The 18,989-nt window shown below is 40.3% G+C and overlaps 2 protein-coding genes across 2 annotated transcripts; both read left to right on the forward strand.

The window, feature by feature from the left end:
• Window positions 1-10,767: 10,767 nt before the first annotated feature.
• Window positions 10,768-18,468, forward strand: LOC136037641 (insulin-like). The gene is made up of 3 exons (XM_065720346.1): window positions 10,768-10,845; window positions 16,975-17,239; window positions 18,182-18,468. Exons 2-3 carry the CDS (start codon window positions 16,975-16,977, stop codon window positions 18,343-18,345), a joined length of 429 nt encoding a protein of 142 aa, XP_065576418.1. The 5' UTR covers window positions 10,768-10,845; the 3' UTR covers window positions 18,346-18,468.
• On the forward strand, window positions 11,197-12,987 carry LOC136037573 (uncharacterized). Its single transcript, XM_065720295.1, has one exon. It carries the CDS (start codon window positions 11,197-11,199, stop codon window positions 12,985-12,987), a length of 1,791 nt encoding a protein of 596 aa, XP_065576367.1.
• Window positions 18,469-18,989: the final 521 nt, after the last annotated feature.

An 18,989-nucleotide genomic window follows, 5' to 3' on the forward strand; every position in this document is an offset into this window, starting at 1 on the left:
TGGAACCGCAGACCATAGGCTTGTGTGTGCCGATCTTCGGCTTCGCCTCCATGCACAACGATCGAAAAGAAAACTCGTCGCTGCAGATATTGGGAAACTAAAGGAACCAGATACTCGCCAGAAGTACAGTATCGAGATATCGAATCGCTTCGAGGCCCTTGGCTCACCTAATAGCAGCGAAGATCTCTGGAAGCATTTTAAATTGCAGACCAGTGAAGCAGCACAACTAGTGCTTGGCAAGAGGAGTTATCCAAAGAAATCGTGGCTAACTAATGAAACACTGCAAGTCATAGAGCAAAGACGGAAGGCAAGACTTCTTGGGGACATGACCACATATCAGAGGCTCAATGTAATGCGGAATAGACTCAATTCACCGGGATAGAACCCAGCTTGTTGCAAGGAAAGCCAATGAAATTGAGCTAGCTGCAAAAAAGTAAGACATGGGCAGTCTATTCAAGCATCTCCGAGACCTCGCTGAAAATAAAACTCCCACCTTGGGTCCCGTTCTGTCCAGAGATGGTTCACTTCTCTCTCACGAAGGTTCTTGTCTTGAGCGGTGGAAGGACCACTTCTGTTCGCTACTCAACAATACTGGTCCATCTGCGCCTCCTAATGATAGTCCCAGCCAACCTTGCAGTCAAAGACCTGGAACAGATGTTCCTCCAGATGAGCCTTTCAGACCCTCAGAAATTGGACATGCAATAAAAAGACTCAAGAATAATAAAGCTGCTGGTATCTGTGGCTTAAACTCAGACCTGCTAAAATATGGAGGTCCTGCAATGTTCCTGTTTCTACACACCCTATTCTCTACAATTTGGCAAACAGAGATAATTCCCGACGATTGGAGGAAGGGTGTCATCATCCCCTTATGGAAGAGAAAAGACTCGAGAAGTGACTGCTACAACTACCGGGGAATAACCCTACTGTCAGTCCCTGGCAAACTGTTTTCAATGGTCCTGCTGGATCGATGTCGGAGGATCATTTGAAAAATCCGGCAACCGGAGCAAGCTGGTTTTATGTCTTATCGTTCAACCATCGAGCAGATTTTCATGATTCGACAAATAGTAGAGAAGACCAGAGAGTTCCGACAGAAAGCATTTAATGCCTTCGTTGACTTCCGTGCTGCATTTGACTCAGTCGATCAAAAAGCTCTTTGGCGGATTCTAGAGTTGACTGGCCTACCCGAGAAATATTGCAGACTTCTCAAGGCACTGCACCATGGGACGGAGAGCTGTGTACAAGTTAATGGTCGGCGCAGCCCGTTCTTTCAAATCACGACAGGGGTACGCCAAGGATGTGCAGTGGCCCCCGAGCTCTTCAATGTCATCATAGATTATGTTATGACAAAAACCACTTCACGTCTCAGCTTTGGGCTCAAATTCGGAGATCCTACCATCACAGATGTCGATTTTGCCGATGACTTGGCCATTCTGGCGGACTTCATGGAGCAGCTGCTGGAAGCACTCCGAATTCTGCGAGAAGAGGCTGCCAATGTAGGACTGCATATAAACTGGAACAAAACTAAAATTATGGCCATAGACCCGTCTTCTCCTGCTGTTAACTGTCCAGTTAGGCTGGACAGCACACTAGCATCGAGGTTGTAAAAGACTTCACCTACCTGGGCTCCGTAATTTCTTCAAATGGCTCACTTCTCCCCGAGCTGCAGGCAAGATTATCTAAAGCGTCTTCTGTCATGGGTAGACTGAATCGTCACCTCTGGCGAAAACCAAATATCAGTCGCACAACGAAACTGCGGATCTTCAACGCTCTAGTCGGCTCTGTGATGCTTTACGGATTTGAGACATGGCAAGCATCAGCTGCAACCCTCAAGAAAATAGACGTATTTCATGCAAAGAGCCTGAGGAGGATTGAGGGCCTACGATGGTCCGACTTCGTCAGGAATGAAAAGCTTCTGCAGCTCACAAAGCAGTCTAGGTTTTCGACTCAAGCAGCTGAGCGAGCCTTACGATGGTTCGTGCATCTGCTTCGAATGCCACCACATCTACTCGCAAAGATGATCTATGACTTCGACCCTATCAAAGTTGGTTGGAAGCAACCTCGCGGCCGACCGAAGAAACGTTGGTCCGACAGCCTGTCCGAGTTCTTGGCGATGGCAAACATCAGACAGGGCGAAGAGCAAATACTCGCCATGGACCGAAGTGGGTGGAGGAGGCAGACGTCACTCTCTACGCTGAGCAGTGCCTGGCAGGAGACTTAAGTCAAGTAAGTCAAGTAAATAAAAAAGAACACTCGTGGAGTGGCATAATAGAAAATTTTCCATTATAATTGAAATTTTTAATTATAATGAAAGAACCCAGCGTGCCGAGCCAGGGAGACCCTCCAACAGATTGACTCTAGTTTGGCATTGGGGAGTCCTGGCTAAGTGGTTGGCGCACTAGTGTGGGAATTCTGTGTCCACGGGGCACGGGTTCAATCCTAGTTGTGACCAGTTATTTAGTTTTGGACGGCGATCAATGGCGTGACTCTGTAAGCTCAGCCAGAGTCGACCCAGCTCTAAATCTTGGGAAGGTATGCAGGAAGGGTATGCTAAAGCACATGATGGTTAGCCCCCTACCCCCCTTTGCACTTCCTGGCTGAAGGGCCATGAAACGGAGATCAGCACCGCCGGTTTAGACCTTAAGGGTCTAGTGCCGTCTTATTTACTTACTTTACTTTTATTGCGGAGAGACATGAGAGGTATAGCATAAGTGGGAGATGGTAACGTCGGCAGTGAGGGGGGGGGGCATTAATGCCAGGTTTTTCTTCTCACTCAATTGGACTATCTGTCTTGGCTTTTTGTACAATTAGCCATGACATGATGCCCACAACTATTCTATTTCAATTTAAAAATCGACTTGAATTAAAATAGAATAGTTGTAGGCATCAAGTCTAGGCTAATTGTAGAAAATTGTAGAAGTCAGATAGTCCAATTGAGTGAGAAAAAACCTGGCATTAATTGCCTCCCTTCATTGCCAACGTTACTTTTAATTCAAAGTGCTCTTTTTTAAGTTGAGAAAGAATGTTTAGTGTAAGAGCGAGCTATTGAGGATATACAAGCCTCATTAATGCGTAATATTTTCTGTTAGTTTTAAGTTTTAATGTTGCTTTTGTACTTTCAGTTGAAAATCTTGTTTTTCATTTAATTTGTGATCGTTTTTCAAATAAGTTCGGGAAATCCAGCTCCCCCTCCATGGAAAATTTCCTTCGCCACGAGAAATCTCTCCATGGAAAGACTCTCCCGCGAAACTTAAATTGCCGATATTTGTGGAACTAATTTTGTAAGGCATTTTAACAGAACAGCCAGGGAGGTCGAAACTATTTTTATGAAAATGAAAGTCAGAAGTTTAGTAATTCTCAAATGACTGAATCGAGTGAAAGATAACTTACTAATTTATGTTTGTTTTAAGTTTTTATGTTATTCCTTACTTTTGGTTGGTAAAATCTTGTTTTTTTATTTGATAGCAAATACAAACCGAAGATATACAATATTTTTGGTTTATTATCTGATAAAATCATAATTATGATTTTAATTTAAAATTAAAATTAAATGCTAAAATTGGCCAGAAAATAACACAAACAAATTATTGCTTATATCAGCTATTATTTAACAAAATTCAAAATTTAGCGTAAAGAGCGAGGTATCGACGAGGGGGTGAACTTCCTCATATACAAAATATGAGGGAGTTCACCTCCTCTTCAATACCTTCCTCTTTAGGCTAAAGTTTGAGTGTTGTTCCAATTCTTGAAGAATGACCCGTGAATCACAAAGACCGTTTAATTAAAATAAATAGCTCTTTTGAAAATACTGACAGTACTTTTGCGTAAAGAGCGAGGTATTGACATGGGGACGAACCCCCTCATATAAGCAACAATTTCTGTCGTTTTAAGTTGTAATGTTACTCTTTACTTTCAGTTGAAAAATCTTCTTTTTTGTTTAATTTTTGATTGTTTTTTAAATAATTGGGGAAAATCATGGAAATTCCCTTCCCTCATGAAAATATCCTCTCACGTAACAAAATCCTCCGACATCCCCCCTCCACAAAAAAATCCCTGAAAACGTCTGTATACTTACCAATAACCAATGCTAAGTGTAAACAATGGGCAAAGTTTACAATTTGCAGCTTTTTCTCTGGCGGCTATGGGAGATTAAGTCGTCTTCAAAGACATAGTTACCAGATATTTCGACTATCCTGAACAAAATGTCTACCTCAAAATTTTGATCCAGTGATTTTGTGAAAAATATGAGCTTGGGGGGGCTAGGTTGCAAGTTTTTTGTCACTTAAAAAGGGCACTAGAACTTTTAATTTCCGTTCGAATGAGCCCTCTCGTGGAATTCTAGGACCTCTGGATCAATGCGATCACTCCTGAAAAAAATACAACAACAAATAAACTCGTCTTTGTGATCTTTCTTTTGGCAAAAAATCCAAATTCCACATTTTGGCAGATAGGAGTTGAAACCTGTACAATACAGGTTTTTGATACGCTGAATTTGATGGTAGGGCTTTCATTAAGATTCTATGACTTTTAGGGGTGTTTCCCTCTTCTTCGAAAATAAGGCAAATTTTCTCAGGGTTGTATTTTTTGATGGGTAGAACTAAACTTAATGATACTTAAATATTTGAGATCAGCATAAGAATCTGACTCTTTTTGTGATATATTGGTAACGAAATTCCGTGTTTTAGAGTTTAGGGTACTTTTGATCCGGGTTGCTCCTTACTTGCAGTTCGTTACCACGATCTGTTTGACCAAAGAATAAATAAGAAATCAAAGGATTTGTCTTATGAAAAAAATCAGTAAGACGTTTTTTTATAAGTGTTTGACAAAAAGTAAATAACAATTTTTCTTACCATTTTCCTTAACATTACCTTAATAAACTGTTGTACGTGCTCGGTGATATTCTTTTTTTTTGCACTGAGCTTCAATTTTGATGAATTTCTTCCGTATTTCAAATGATAGCTGAATAATACGATGCCTATAAACGTTTGTCTACTGGCAAATTCCTCTTGATTAAAGCAATGGTCAGGGAGCCACACGAGAGAAATGTTGATATTTAAGGATTGAGGTGATCAGCAAGCAGCAGAAGGTTTGAGTGTGCAATCTAATGGAATCGACCATGCTGAAAACGAAAATCGGCGTTATATAGTCGACCAATGGGTGCGACATCCACATTTCTTCAAATTCCCTAAAAATCCATCTTAACTGGCAAAAATTATATTAAAATCGATAAAAAATTACAGGTTACTCCAAAATTGTTCAGCTATACCTCAGATCGAAGGTAATTAAATAAAAAATCATATTCTCTTTTCAAAACATTTTTATCTTTTTCCGTTCAGTTGTAATCACAAAATTTCGACGAAAAAATTAACACAATTTATCTCTCTTTTGGATTAATCTTGATCCATCTTGAAAATTTGCCTGACTGAGGTGTATTTTTTTTTAATGGCTTCTGTAGGAAATTTATTGTCCTACAAAATGACTGATCCAGAAATTCTCTAACTCTTCTCGTTTTTGAACTATTTACAGAAAAGCGGATTGACCCAATTTTTAGCTCGGATAAGCAGCGGCATCTATCCAGTGTGAATGCGTCAGGGTTCACCCGGCCAGATAGATTTTCCAAGATAAGCTGAATAGAAAAAGTCAAGCAAAGGAGTCTAAACACAAAATTATGGAGGACCTTAAACTTGATTTGCACTTGAGTGGAGCTTGATGCAAGAGGTGTAGACACTGAAGGTAGGCTTTCCTTGTGAAATCGTTCATGCTCTGAGAGTCAGAAATCCTGAAGCATATTCTGATGTTGTCCTCAGAATGGGCGGTCTTCATATTTTAATGAACTTCATGGGTGCCATCGGTCATATAATGAAGTGCTCGGGTCTAGAAGAGGTGATTGACGAGGCTGGAATTCTGTTGGAAGGAACCGCAAAGAAAGTGATGAGTGGTAAACCGTACTATAAGGCTCTCGCTGCTCATACGTTAGTCCTAAAGGCAATATCCATTCTGTACTGGGAAGCTTTCGAAGATTTTTGCGCAGAATCCGACGATTCATCTTGCATCACTATTTTTGAAGAAATGGGAGATTTACTGCAAAACTTGAAGATCTCAAGAGAGGGTGATGAGAACTTGAACTGTCTAAAGGAAAACATACCGCATTGTCCCCGTGGTTAGAAAGGTTCGAGAATTCTCTTGCACGCTCAGAAACCCACAAGTTCTGGAAGCAGTACAAAGAAATGGTACTGGTTTTGTGGCAGTTTTTGTACAGTGAAAGATCTGGTGACTGGGATGGCCATCTTGAAGGAGCTAGCAAAATGCTTCCTTATTTAGTTGCATGTGGTCACTATAAGAATGGCACTTGCTTGATTGAGTACCTGGCTGAGATGCAGGGCTTACCTCAAGAAGTAGATCAGGCATTCCACAATGGACTGTTCAATGTGAAGAGGAGGAATGCAAAATTCAACTGCATATCCCCAGACCATGCTGTAGAATCTACCATTAATTTAGATTCAAAAACGGAAGGTGGAATGACGGGTATTACCATGAATGAGTTGGCACTGGTGAAGTGGACTTTAACTCTTCCGTCCTGTGCCTCAGTCTCGTCTACATTCATTGAGATGCTACGCATTGTTCCTCAGACTGAGTTTGACTCCTCTCACCACGAAGATCACCCTTCCTTCGTTCTGCGGCAACACATGGCTGTTGATAAAGTGAAGTCTGTTCTGGAAGCCAGGCTCAATCCCTTTCGATCCACTGACGAAGATATGCTGAATATTTATACGCTTGAGACAGTTGATAGTGAGATAGCTGACAGTCTCCTCAGTGTACGATCTGTTGGAAGCAGAGCGGTTGAGGACGGTGAAAAAGGTGCCTTTAGCAAAGTAAAGGTCATGAATAATGAGAAGGCGAAACAGAAAAAAGCAACCAATACTTCTAGTGCTGTGAATAGCCTTACCAATGTTGAACTTCAAACTGTCAAAAGGGTATTGGTGAGTGTTGACTTTACAGGCGAAAGAGGACTTCGCCATCTAAAGAATTTGCTTTCCCATGAGCTTCTTCCATATGCACCTTCTATATTCCAGAGAAGCGCAATATCTGGAATGGTTGTGCTTCGGACAGGAAAAAGTCAGCTCTTCTGGAGTATTTGAAAACAAAAAGCAGATTGAGCGAGTGGCCCGTTAACCTCGAGATTAGCAGTGAGTCGACCCACTCAAGTGTGGTAGACTTGATGCCCTACCTCAGAAGCCATCCACCAAATCCATCGGAAACCGTTGAGAGCTATGGAAAACGGACATTTTCTACGCTTGTGTCTTTCAACAGCAACGTTAAGGAGCTGCACGTCCTTGCAGATAGATATGATGGGATTTTTGGATATTCCGACGAAGAAGGCAAGGCGATCTGACTAAAGGACTGCGGTGGTGGCCACGAGCAGCAAGGATGTTCAAACAGGTCTCCGGTAGCTCTAGGTAGACACTCAAACCTAGATGACTGGAACTCGTTGCTCTCAAATTCCAAGACAAAGGCAAGACTGATTGAGCTTCTATTCGGTGAGTTTGAAAACTCAGTTCACCTGCTGCAAGCAGGGTTCATTGTGTACCTCTCACGAGACTTTCGAGACCGGATGAGAGTGGTGATGCTCAACAGAAGTGGAAATGCTGATACAAACTTTGAAGAGCGTTTGAGCTGTACCCATGAAGAGGCCGATACAAGAGTTGTGTTACACATGTTGGACTGTTTGGAGAGGGATTTCGATGTCGTTTTGGTCGATGCGAATGACACAGACATAGTTGTCGTCTTGCTATATCACTGCAAGTTATTCCTTGGGAACCACCCAAATTGTGAAAAGCGGAAAGTTTATGTCAGGTTCCACAGCTATTTAGTGCCTATACATCGGCTTTGCAGCAATTTACCGAACGATTTTGTTCACTCCATCTGCCTTCTTCATACGCTTTCAGGGTGTGATACCGTGGGTTTCATGTTTTCTAAAGGAAAACGAGTGGTGGCCAAGGCTGTCGAGAAATGGGGATTGGAAAAACCGATTGCTTTGCTTGTCCAAGAGATACAGAAGTCAAAGCTCGACTCTGCGGCTCTAGAAAAATTCAGTGTGATTTGCAAAAAGGTCGTTGTTGCCTCATACGGAAAAGACCCAGACCACTTTACCTCTCTTAATGAATTAAGAGTGCATTTGTACCCTCAAAAGTGGGAGCTTAAGTATTTGCCATCATCTGACGCTACCTTTGAGTGTCATGCTAAGCGCGTGTACCTGCAGTTGGATATTTTTTTGCAAGCAAATCGAGCAAAGCCACAGTTTCTGGATCCCCTGCAATATGGCTGGATGTTTCAAGCTGGTGGGGTTAGGCCAGTTGTGTCTACCCTTCTGGCATTTCCAAAAGGTGTGGTCCCCCAGTACTGCTCGTGCAAGCACTGTACAAAAAAAAGTTCGTGTGCTAGAAATAGACCTTGCGATTTACTTTGTGGCTGTGGTGGGAAGTGTTTTATGGACGAGTTTGATATGCTTGATGGATAATTTGATATGCTGAGCTACTTTTTAACTTTTGTAGTAACAAGTGCCGTTCACGAAATCCGTAGCAGGTGTTAGTATAGTAATCTTTTTTTTTGTTTATTCAAGCTTATTGAATAATAATCTTGTCAAGTTTACTAATAATTCTGATTAGGAATGAAAGAGAGTTGTAACCAAAGTCATTGTTGAGTATAGTGGCAATCTTCCTGTCTGAGATAATAATACTATCCGCTACCAGCTGAATCTAGGCGTGAAATCTTTTCCAGCGCGAATAAAAAAAATTAAAATTGCAAGTTTCAAGGTCATTCGCGATGGTCCCTACTGTACTCGTCACTTCTGGCATCAGTTACGAAAGATTTGGCGATCATTGTGGAAATTTTTCCGAAACGTGATTTAATAGTAAAAAAACGCGAAATTTTCAATTTTCGGGGTCAAGCACCCCCCCCCCGGCCGAGTATATAACGCCCATTTTCGTGATCAGCGCTATCGATTACCCCATATTCCGTTACCAAACCTTCTGCTGCTCACTGATCACCTACCCGACACATTTTCGTTGAGTGGCTCCCTGACTACAAGTAAATGTAAGCAAAAAGCACAAGAAATACAAAAGTGATTTATTTATTTTAAAGTGATTTTTTTATTGTTCATGATGTTGAGCTTTCTGTCGATAAGGAAAAAAAAGACTTTAGTTAAGCTAAAGCGCCAAGAAAAGACTTTAGATAAGTTCAAGCATTGAGAAACGCACACACGCTAGATAATAAAAAAAAAAATAACAAAAGAAACTCAAATTCAAACGAAGTCCAATCTAGAACCAAAACTTGAGCGAGATATCAGCTAAGAGCCATAGCAACCAGTGAGAGGGGGGAAGGGGGGTACCCTGTGAAGTTAAAATTAGATAATTATGTAACTTTCTAAATAGTATATCTAAACATTTGTGTATTATTCATTTTGGATTGCAAATTTATTGACTACTGTGGAGGGAGACAACTACGGGGGAAACGGAGCCTCCCCCACCAAAATTTCTTGGCGTCAGAAGGCGATTCTGACGCTTTGAACCTTTGGCCTTCTTTGGCGTTTAAACTCGGCTTATGTGTCTACATTTGCTGGCACACCGGATAATTTTGTCAGTACATTATCTACATCCCCCCCCCTACAAAAACTCAAAACCATAGCGTCACCCCGGATACCATGAGCCTGGTTTTGGGTAAGATTCGATCATTAAACAACTACACTTGATGGGAGAGGGCACCCTACGGCCTTTGAAATGGGGTTAGTCTTCAGTTTCTTAACATAACTTCACCAGAAAGCATACTTCTAAGCATTATATTATCGATTGGAAATTATCAGTTAATAAAGAACACTTGCTTCTTTCTCCCTAAAATAAACGCTCGGTAAGTTCTCGTTTTCGTCACTAAGTCATACGATTTTGATCCTGGGCACCTCAGTATTCATTCTAACTTTGAGACTGTTGCATGATGATTTTTTTACTAGTTAATGATAAGGGGAAGATTTGATTTAGGTGAATTCCAGCTTCAGGAAATGAGAAATATTCAAATGATCTAGGAATTGTCCAGTAGCTGATTAGTGTTTTTCCTGTGTAATAACAATGTATAATTTTATTTATAGGTCTAAAACCCGCTGTGCCAACAAGATTGTGTATAGCAATTTGTGACGTAATGGGCGTAAGCGTATACTTGGTTGTCAATCTGTGACAGATTCATCGTCCTCTTTTTAAAACTGAGAAATTATTTGCAGTCTTATTGTAGTTGTCATGAGATTGAAAGTATACGATGCTCGAATTCTCCTTCATATTAACTACAACAGCGGGATCCAAATACTTTAAATTCGGAATAATTGCCTGACCTTTCACCAGTCTCTGGCTAGGTAAGTATTTTGATAATTCTGTAGATTCTTAAAAGTTTCTCCCTGAAAAATGCCTATATAATATAAGAAATACTTTATTTTTTCTCATAAAACAAATAACTTTATTAGAAAACTCTTGCAGTGGAGAAATTGTTAATTTTACAAATCCTTGTAAATTTTTCCGGTAATCAATTTCCTAACTTGATTTAATATCTTCTGACAAATGCTTCATGTCATTGATGGGAAAAAACACCTATTGCTCTAGTAAGAGATTTTGATTGATATTTATTAAGAAATGATTATTCATGTCTGTTCAAGATGTCGTCAGAAACTCATTGAGTTGAGAAAAGAGGTTGTATAAGAACAATGTGTAATACGGTGGATAGTTCCAGTCAGTTAACAGTAAAGTGGAGAAGATCCAAACATCCAAGTGAAAATTCGAGGAAATATTTTCATCTTCATACTATCTTAAGGTAGGTCTTGCCATAATATAAATACGATTTTGTTGAAACATGTCTTAGACATTCACGCTTTCTTAATGCGCTTGACATGTCCGACATTAACTCAATGTCCTTGACATTAACTCAACCATGTAAGGATCCTTGCCTCACAGAGGTCGGGGGAGCATGACGGTCCCAAGTCTGCAAATGAGGAGGGTTGGGCTGTGGGCTTGCTACCCACACTCGGGACCTTGAGGGGCAACCCTCAGGGGAAAAACAACTGCAACTGAAACGTCTACAACAGCCTTGGATACATCACCTCCCCAGATAACGACCCCTGCATGCCCCCGGAACCGATTTTTGACTGCGAAACAGAATCTAAAGATGGGTTTTCGGAACGTGAGAACGATGAACCAGATATCCAAGACAGAGCAAGTTCTTAAAGAGATGAGACAATACCTCATCGATATACTCGTTCTCAGTGAAATAAGGTGGACTGGAAATGGATTAGAGAAGTTCAGTGATGGATATGTCATGGCATTTAGTGGTCACCCTTCCCTCCACCGCGCTGGTGTAGGACTTCTGATGTCGCCACTTGCACACAAAGCAATGACAAACTGGAACCCAGTTAACGAACGTATAATGACAGCTCGCTTCGTATCAAATCACACAAAAATGACCATCATCGCATGCTACGCTCCAACAAACGAAGCTGATGAAGAGGAGAAAGATGTTTTCTATAACATGCTACACTCGGTCACCAAAGACGTTCCCAGGCATGATGTACTCTGCGTGGTTGGCAATCTAAATGCTAAAGTTGGTGCAGACCGCCAGTACTGCCCTGAAGTTCTGGGCCCACATGGCATGGGAGAGATAAATGAGAATGGCACACTGCTAATCGATTATGCACTAAGCAACGATTTGATAATAGGTGGTAGTATGTTCGACCATAAAACGATTCACAAGTACACATGGGTGTCCCCCGACGGCCGAACGAAGAATCAAATCGACCATTTCCTCATGTCAAGACGTTGGAGAAGTAGCCTATGTGACGTGAGGGGTTTTCGAGGAGCGGATGTTAATTCAGATCACATCCTGATGATAGCCGAAGTAAGAATCAAACTGAAAGCTCAGAAGCGAAAAACTAACACTGCAACACATAAACAATTTGACACCGATAAGCTGAAAGATCCTGACATCTGCAAAAACTTCTGCATATCTCTACATAACAGATTTGAAGTGTTAAATCTGCTCGATGAAACCAATGACTTTGATGTTGAGAATACATGGACCTCAGTCAAGAGTGTGTACCATGACGTTGCGAAGGCCAACCTTGGCTTCAAGAAAAGAAAGAAAGAAGAATGGATATCGGATGACACCTGGAAATACATCAGTAAACGCAAGGAGACCCGAACGCTTATCCTGAATACATCAAGCCCAGAGCAAAAAGCCCAATTACAGCTCCGCTACAAAGAAGAGGATAAAGCAGTGAAAAGAAGTGCCAGGAAAGACAAAAGAATTGCCATTGAGAGAAAAGCAGCGCTTGCAGAAGAAGCTGCAAAGAAAGGAGACTCAAAAATGGTTTATCGACTAACAAACGAGATAGTTGGAAAGAAAACAAATCGTACATCCCTTGTAAAAGATGAAAATGGAGACGTTATTTCGGATCCACAGAAAGCTGACGAGAGATGGGCCTCACATTTCGAGAAAGTCTTAAATAGGCCCAGACCTGATGATCCAGAAACAGTACCGGATACGCCATTTTTACAAATTGACGTAAGTGCTGACCCACCCAGCACGGTAGAAGTGACGACAGCTGTGAAAAAGCTGAAAAATGGACGTGCACCTGGAGTCGATGGGATCACGGCAGAGATGCTGAAAGCGTCCCTTCGAGCCTGCATGTTCGTATGGACTGCTCTTCTAGTGGCCATCTGGAACAATGAAAAAGTCCCAAAAGATTGGACCAGAGGTATACTGGTCAAACTCTTCAAGAAAGGCGATGCACAAATTTGTGACAATTGGAGGGGCATCAATTTGACGTCTGTGCCTGGTAAAATACTAGCCTCAGTAATACTACAACGCCTAAGAGCAGCCCTGGACTCACATCTCAGGGAAGAGCAACATGGGTTCCGACCTGTAGGTCTTGCTCTGATCTTATTTTCATTCTTGGGCTGATGGTGGAAGAGTCCAGAGCATGGAACAAAAAGCTGTACCTGCTCTTCATTGATTTTGAAAAGGCGTTCGATTCTGTTGACCGAGACACTTTATGGAAGATTTTGAAATATTACGGAGTAACTGATAAACTAGTCAAAATGATAATCGCACTATATGAGGATAGTGAATGCTGTGTACGCACAGAAAATGGGGACACGCGTTTCTTCAAGATAATGTCTGGCGTCAAACAAGGGTGTGTCCTATCCCCGTTTCTGTTTGTCATTGTAATGGACTATATTCTACGGCAGTCTTCAGGCATTGGAGTGAAGATTAGCAGCCGACTGATCTCCGATCTGGACTTTGCAGATGACGTTGTTCTTCTTGAAGAAGCGAAACTGCGACTGCAGCTGCTACTCGACGCCATAGACGAAAAGGCCGAGAAAATGGGACTTGCAGTAAATGTCAGTAAAACAAAGAGTATGGCCACATCTGACTCCCCACTCATATTAAAATGCAAAAATAAAACTATTGAGCAGGTCAAAGAATTTAAATATCTTGGGAGTTGGATCGAATACGATGGTGAAATAGCCAACGAAATCAATAGGAAAATTGGACAAGCGACATCGGCTTTTAGCAAGTTGAAACCAGTCTGGCGCAGTAGTAAATACTCTATGCGCTTGAAGCTCCGCCTCCTGAATAGCAATGTGATGTCCATCCTCCTCTATGCTAGTGAATGCTGGAAACTAAACACCCAGCTAGAGAAACGTGTCCTAGCCTTTGAAAACATGTGCCTTAGGAGAATCCTGAACATATCGTGGCAGGAAAAGGTCACCAGCATAGAAGTTCGCCGGCGAACCGGTCAGCCATTAGTTACTGACCTTCTGAAACGTAGTAGATGGACATACCTTGGCCACGTCCTCCGTATGCCAGAGGATCGACTCCCGAATACAGTATATGATTGGCGTCCCGAGGGGAGGCGAAAAAGAGGTCGACCAAGACACACCTCACGACGACAGTACGACCGAGACCTGAGAAATGCGGAGTTGCCTCTTCAACCACAGTGGGAGGACGTCATGGCTGCAGCTCAGCTCCGAGATGTCTGGTAAGGTTTCGTAGACGCCCTATGAGCCACCCCTGGCTCTGGAGGATCTAAGGTCTAAGGGTCTAAGGTTGACATGTCCGAAGTTGAAGTACATGTCTGAGAACATTCATCAATACCAAATGTGTATTTCGTGGATTTAAAGTTAAAGAAATCTTTAGCTTACGACAGGTCCTAGAACATCGCTTCAAACACCAGTAGGGGACAATCCAAATCTTCATTGATTTCATCACGTTCTTCGACTCAGTCTATGGGGACACCATATGTGTCGCAATGAGAGAGAATATAGTCCCAGAGAAGATCATCAGAATGTTGATGGCATACTACAATGGAACCAGGGTCCAAGTTAGAGTTGATAGTGAGCTTTCCGATATGGTCCTGGTTGTGGAGGATATACGCCAAGGATGCGTTCTGTCACCGACCTTGTTTAACTTCGTCATTGATCGGATTTTCGTGGCCCTCGACAAGTATAAGGATGTGGAAGTGCGCCCGTCCTTCTCGTTCACGCTGCTTGAATATACTGATGATCTGGACATACTTTGTCCAGGCCATTATTAATGAAGTAGGAAGCAGACCACTTTTGAATGACATCCAAATAAGTCTACAAAAGATGAAAACGATGCCGACAGCTGGGATGGTTGACAGCCCTGTGACCCCAGCGTGTTGGAACGTCTTTCAGCAGCTAAAAATCTCGCTTTTGAAGTGTAGCGAAATCTCTCCATGCACAAAGCTCTAAGCTTACGAAGCCATGGTAATCTGTTCTCTTTTATGGATGTGAAGCTTGGTCACTAAAAGCAGCGGAAGTGCCAAACTTAAATGTATTCTATCGCAAGTTCCTAAGACATATATTAGGCATTCATCTCGTAGACAGAGTCTTGAACGAAGAGATCAGGAGAAGAAGTGGGGATCACCCACTTGTCTCTGATGTTGTTAAAATAAGGTGTCTGAGGTAGTTTCGCCACAAAATACGGAGATCAGAAGAGCACATTACCAAAAAATGCTTCAAATGCTTTCAACTACCAGCATAGAAGAAGAAAAAAGCATGAACATAAAAGAATATATGGCTCGTGCTGACCTAAAGCCTATTGGGGGTATAAGAAATTGGGGGGACGCTAAGATCGACACTGGCTTGAAATTATGGACCCTACAACCCTTGAGCTACCATCTCTGGAAAGAAATATGTCGTCGTCAGCTTGGCGCTAAGATGAGCGTGGATACATTTTGAACGCACAACATGTACAAGTATTACCACGTATGCGAGATTGAAAATGCCCTTCAAGCCACTCCATAGAAGCTCCATTTTTGAACAAGAAATATTGTTTAAATGCATCAAAAAGAAGAGGAGAATGTTTATGAAAAGTGGCGGATAATAAATATAATTTCCATGATTTTTTATTGGAAATGGTAATAAACAGAAATTATGGAATCAAGGTTTCGCTCCTGGAGATGGTTTTGTGGGAAGACAATTTATAAATGACTTTGGAATCAACTAAAAAGGTCAATTTTTGGTTACGAGTGTTTTTGATAAAGTGAATGGAGTGGCCAACAGGTTACGCTTTCAAGGATTCAAGGGTATTAAATTTTTGGGGACAGGGAGCCACCTTGTGTTCTGACGCAGATGCACGTCAGCATGTAAATGCGCACTTTGACTTCGAGAAAAATATTTCATGTATTTTAAACGGCAATATACTTCAGTGGCACATAACAGGTAATTTCAGGGAATTTTACTATTTATTTGGTTAAATTTTGGATGGATATCGAATGCATGACTCTTTTTAAGAAGATAAAAATTGCAGAGATAAATAGAGCCTTAAATTAAAGTAACAATAAATTATTATTTTATATTTTGGCTCGTTTTTTATTTTTATGTGTTAACTGTGTATGGAACAATTATGATAATTATTAAGATCATTAGTAAATAACGAGCTTTTACGTTTCTTGGCATATTGACAGTATGGGATGCTCAGTTAATTACCTAATTATGCCAACAAACCCCTCCACAAAGTATAAAGTTTAGCTCCTCAATTTCACACGAATGTTTTGTGTGTTTTTTTTCACTGTCCTCTTCCCGTTTGTGTGAGACCTAAACTGTTTTGCCATGGGGTATATATATGTCCTACAAAAAAAAGCGTCCTTGAAACGTTACAAACGCTTTGCTTAGTAATGATGCATAAATATCTGTTTTATATTTTAAATTTCAAGTGCCAAATGTCTTAATAAAGTCGATTTCAGTCTACAAATTATTTCAAAGTTTAAAATTTATGTTTATATTTATTAAATAGGCTATATACAAGGTTTATGAAAAATCGTAATAACAACATATACCCGTTTACTCATGAAAAAAATGCTGCTATGGTTCTGTTGTAAGTCCTGATATTCAAATAAAACTTCTTCTTTTTACTGATCTCTTTTAGAATGGTCCCTTTGATGTGTCACTCACTCCCAACAACGACTTTACCAATAGCAGGGCCAAAGTAATTCTTTTAAGATGGCTCGTTATAGCTTCGTCACCTTCTTCATGGTGTCTTCTTTGAGACGAAACCGGGTCTTAAATTTATATATTTTTAATTTATGAAAAAGTAAGAGACCAGGAAAAGCTATGTTAGAAAATTATGTAGCTTGACAATGCGCAAGTGTATTAAGTTTTTATGGAAACAATGTATTAACGGGTGGTTGCGCTAATGAGATGTAACTGGCATTTTCTGGCTTGTCTAAAGGTCAGGTTTACTGTAGTAACTTCTTAGTGCTTCCATCTTAGCTATGTCTGTGTTCAAAACAACTTAACGAGCTAATTTACAAGAAGACAGTTTGGGAGCTAAATGTTTAAGTTTATTATTTCCGATTAGTAAAACTATTTTTTTCGTGCTCAAGAATATGCAGTCCATTATGTTAATATAGTTTCTTTACAGATGCATGCACCTGCCATAGTAGTGACACTTCTTGCTGCTTATGCCACAACAGGGCTTACCTACGAAATTGACTCAGATCAAGAAATTACGGCAGAGCTAGCATCTCGAGATAACGACATCATGGCTTACCACCGACCGATTTCACCAAGGTTCCATGTTCCAATGGAAAAGAGAAGCAAGCCTTTATGTGGAAGATATCTTGTAGATGCTTTGAAAATGATCTGCAAGGGTTCTTATGCTGGACCAGGGAAGCGAAGTATTCACTGTAAGTTCATTTTTTAACTTTTTGTTAAATAACAGAACTGACTGCTTTGTACTATTTCTTAGCCTTTTTTGCCTAAAAGAAGATAACTAAAAGAAGCAATTTTAACAGCTTGCAGTATCTTTCAACGCTTCAACTTGGCCGCAATTGTTGCGTTTTTATATTTTTCTTCAAAAATGGTACAAGCTCCTAAATTTCCATTTTATTCCATCTCATCTCTTTGCTCAGTTAATCTATGCGTTGTTTTTCTGCGTGAACATCAAAACTAATTTTCCCTACAAATTTATTTTTTAATTTTCTTCTGTGAACATTGTGTCTATCCGTAAGCGTCTAGCTCAATCTTCTACGGTTAAGTAACTTTAATTACAATACTTATTGCTTTACTCAAGCTGTTCATGTTTCAAATTAGAAAGAAAACAAGTGGCTAAACAAGACGTAAACAATGTATTTAGTTTCTTGTTAAGTGCAAATAACACCCGTGCCTTCTGGAGGCTTTGAGGGTATGTAAGTAAGTATCACGATAAAATTCATTAAAAAACTCAGATAATGACTTTAATATGTGTTTTGTTTGCATATGTAACAATATTTCTTTATATCACAAATATAGAAATATTTTATTCCATTGAGGTATATCTCACCTGCAAATGATTGGAAGGTCTCACAATTCTATTCAAATCCTGCCCCTCCCCCAAAGCTTTTCTGCTGTTATTAACAAATTCCTTCTAAACTCCTTTTTATCTTTCCTTGAAATTAAGTGTGTTCTTGCGTCACCCGGAAATGTTTATTTACACTTCACATTCTTTCGCCATATGAAACAAATTCAGCTAAGACAACAAATTCTTTCTCTTACTAAGGATATTAGCAGTGAAGTTCTAGTGGCCGTATTTACTCTTGTAGGCTATTTATTTTTCTTAAAGGTTATTCATACTGTGTTTTTTGTTGCAGCTACTGACAGTGATGAACCATCGTTTGCCAACTATTTCGCAAACATCAACAATGAAGAAGAAAATATATTTATGAGCACGCGAGTACGACGTGGTGTAGTTGATGATTGCTGCAAACGATATTGCACTTATTCTGAACTATCTTCCTACTGCTACGGCAAATGAGTTCAATTCCTAGTCCTTAGATAAAAATTTTTCTTCCAATTTTCAACAAGAGTCAGTGTTTGGTCTTCAGTGGAACTGTGATTATTTTTGTTATTGGAACTAATTATTTCATTACAATATTAAGCAACAATTAGTCTTGTTTTTTTTTTTAGCCAGATAGACAGTTGAAACTCAGGCTCATATTGGTATTGTATTGACCAGGAGTTTGCTACTAGTAGCAGCCCAACTTTCTGGAAATAAATGCATTTATGTTCGTGGTAACAATAGTGGTGAAGCAGTTTCTCAGTTCAACGGTACCATTGCTCATACATGTATGGTTACTTACTGTTGTAGAACAAGGTTTGTTTCAATTACGTCAAATTTCTGTTCATTTTTAGGTTTTTGTGTTGCTTTCAGTTGGAAAAAAGTTTCTTTAAATTTTGATCAAAAGGGTAAGGATCGAATTGAAAAAAAATTGTGAGGACCGAAATACTACTGACTATAATGAGAAATATTCGCACTGTAGAAAGGCTGCAGGTACCTGTTGCAGGTCTCAGAAATTGAATTTTTCAAAGAAAAGTAAAGAGCCATAACTTCAGGCCAGCAGTAACATGAAATCGAAAATATTTCAAACTGGAAACGAACAGAAATTACAATTTAGGAAA

The sequence above is a fragment of the Artemia franciscana genome, chromosome 17 (genome assembly GCF_032884065.1).
Source record: "Artemia franciscana chromosome 17, ASM3288406v1, whole genome shotgun sequence".
Taxonomy (NCBI): domain Eukaryota; kingdom Metazoa; phylum Arthropoda; class Branchiopoda; order Anostraca; family Artemiidae; genus Artemia; species Artemia franciscana.

Coding starts and splice junctions, on each gene's coding strand:
- LOC136037573 (XM_065720295.1), top strand. CDS start 11,197: ATGGGTTTTCGGAACGTGAGAACGATGAACCAGATATCCAAGACAGAG.
- LOC136037641 (XM_065720346.1), top strand. CDS start 16,975: ATGCATGCACCTGCCATAGTAGTGACACTTCTTGCTGCTTATGCCACA. Junction 17,240..18,181: donor AGGGAAGCGAAGTATTCACT/GTAAGTTCATTT, acceptor TTTTTGTTGCAG/CTACTGACAGTGATGAACCA.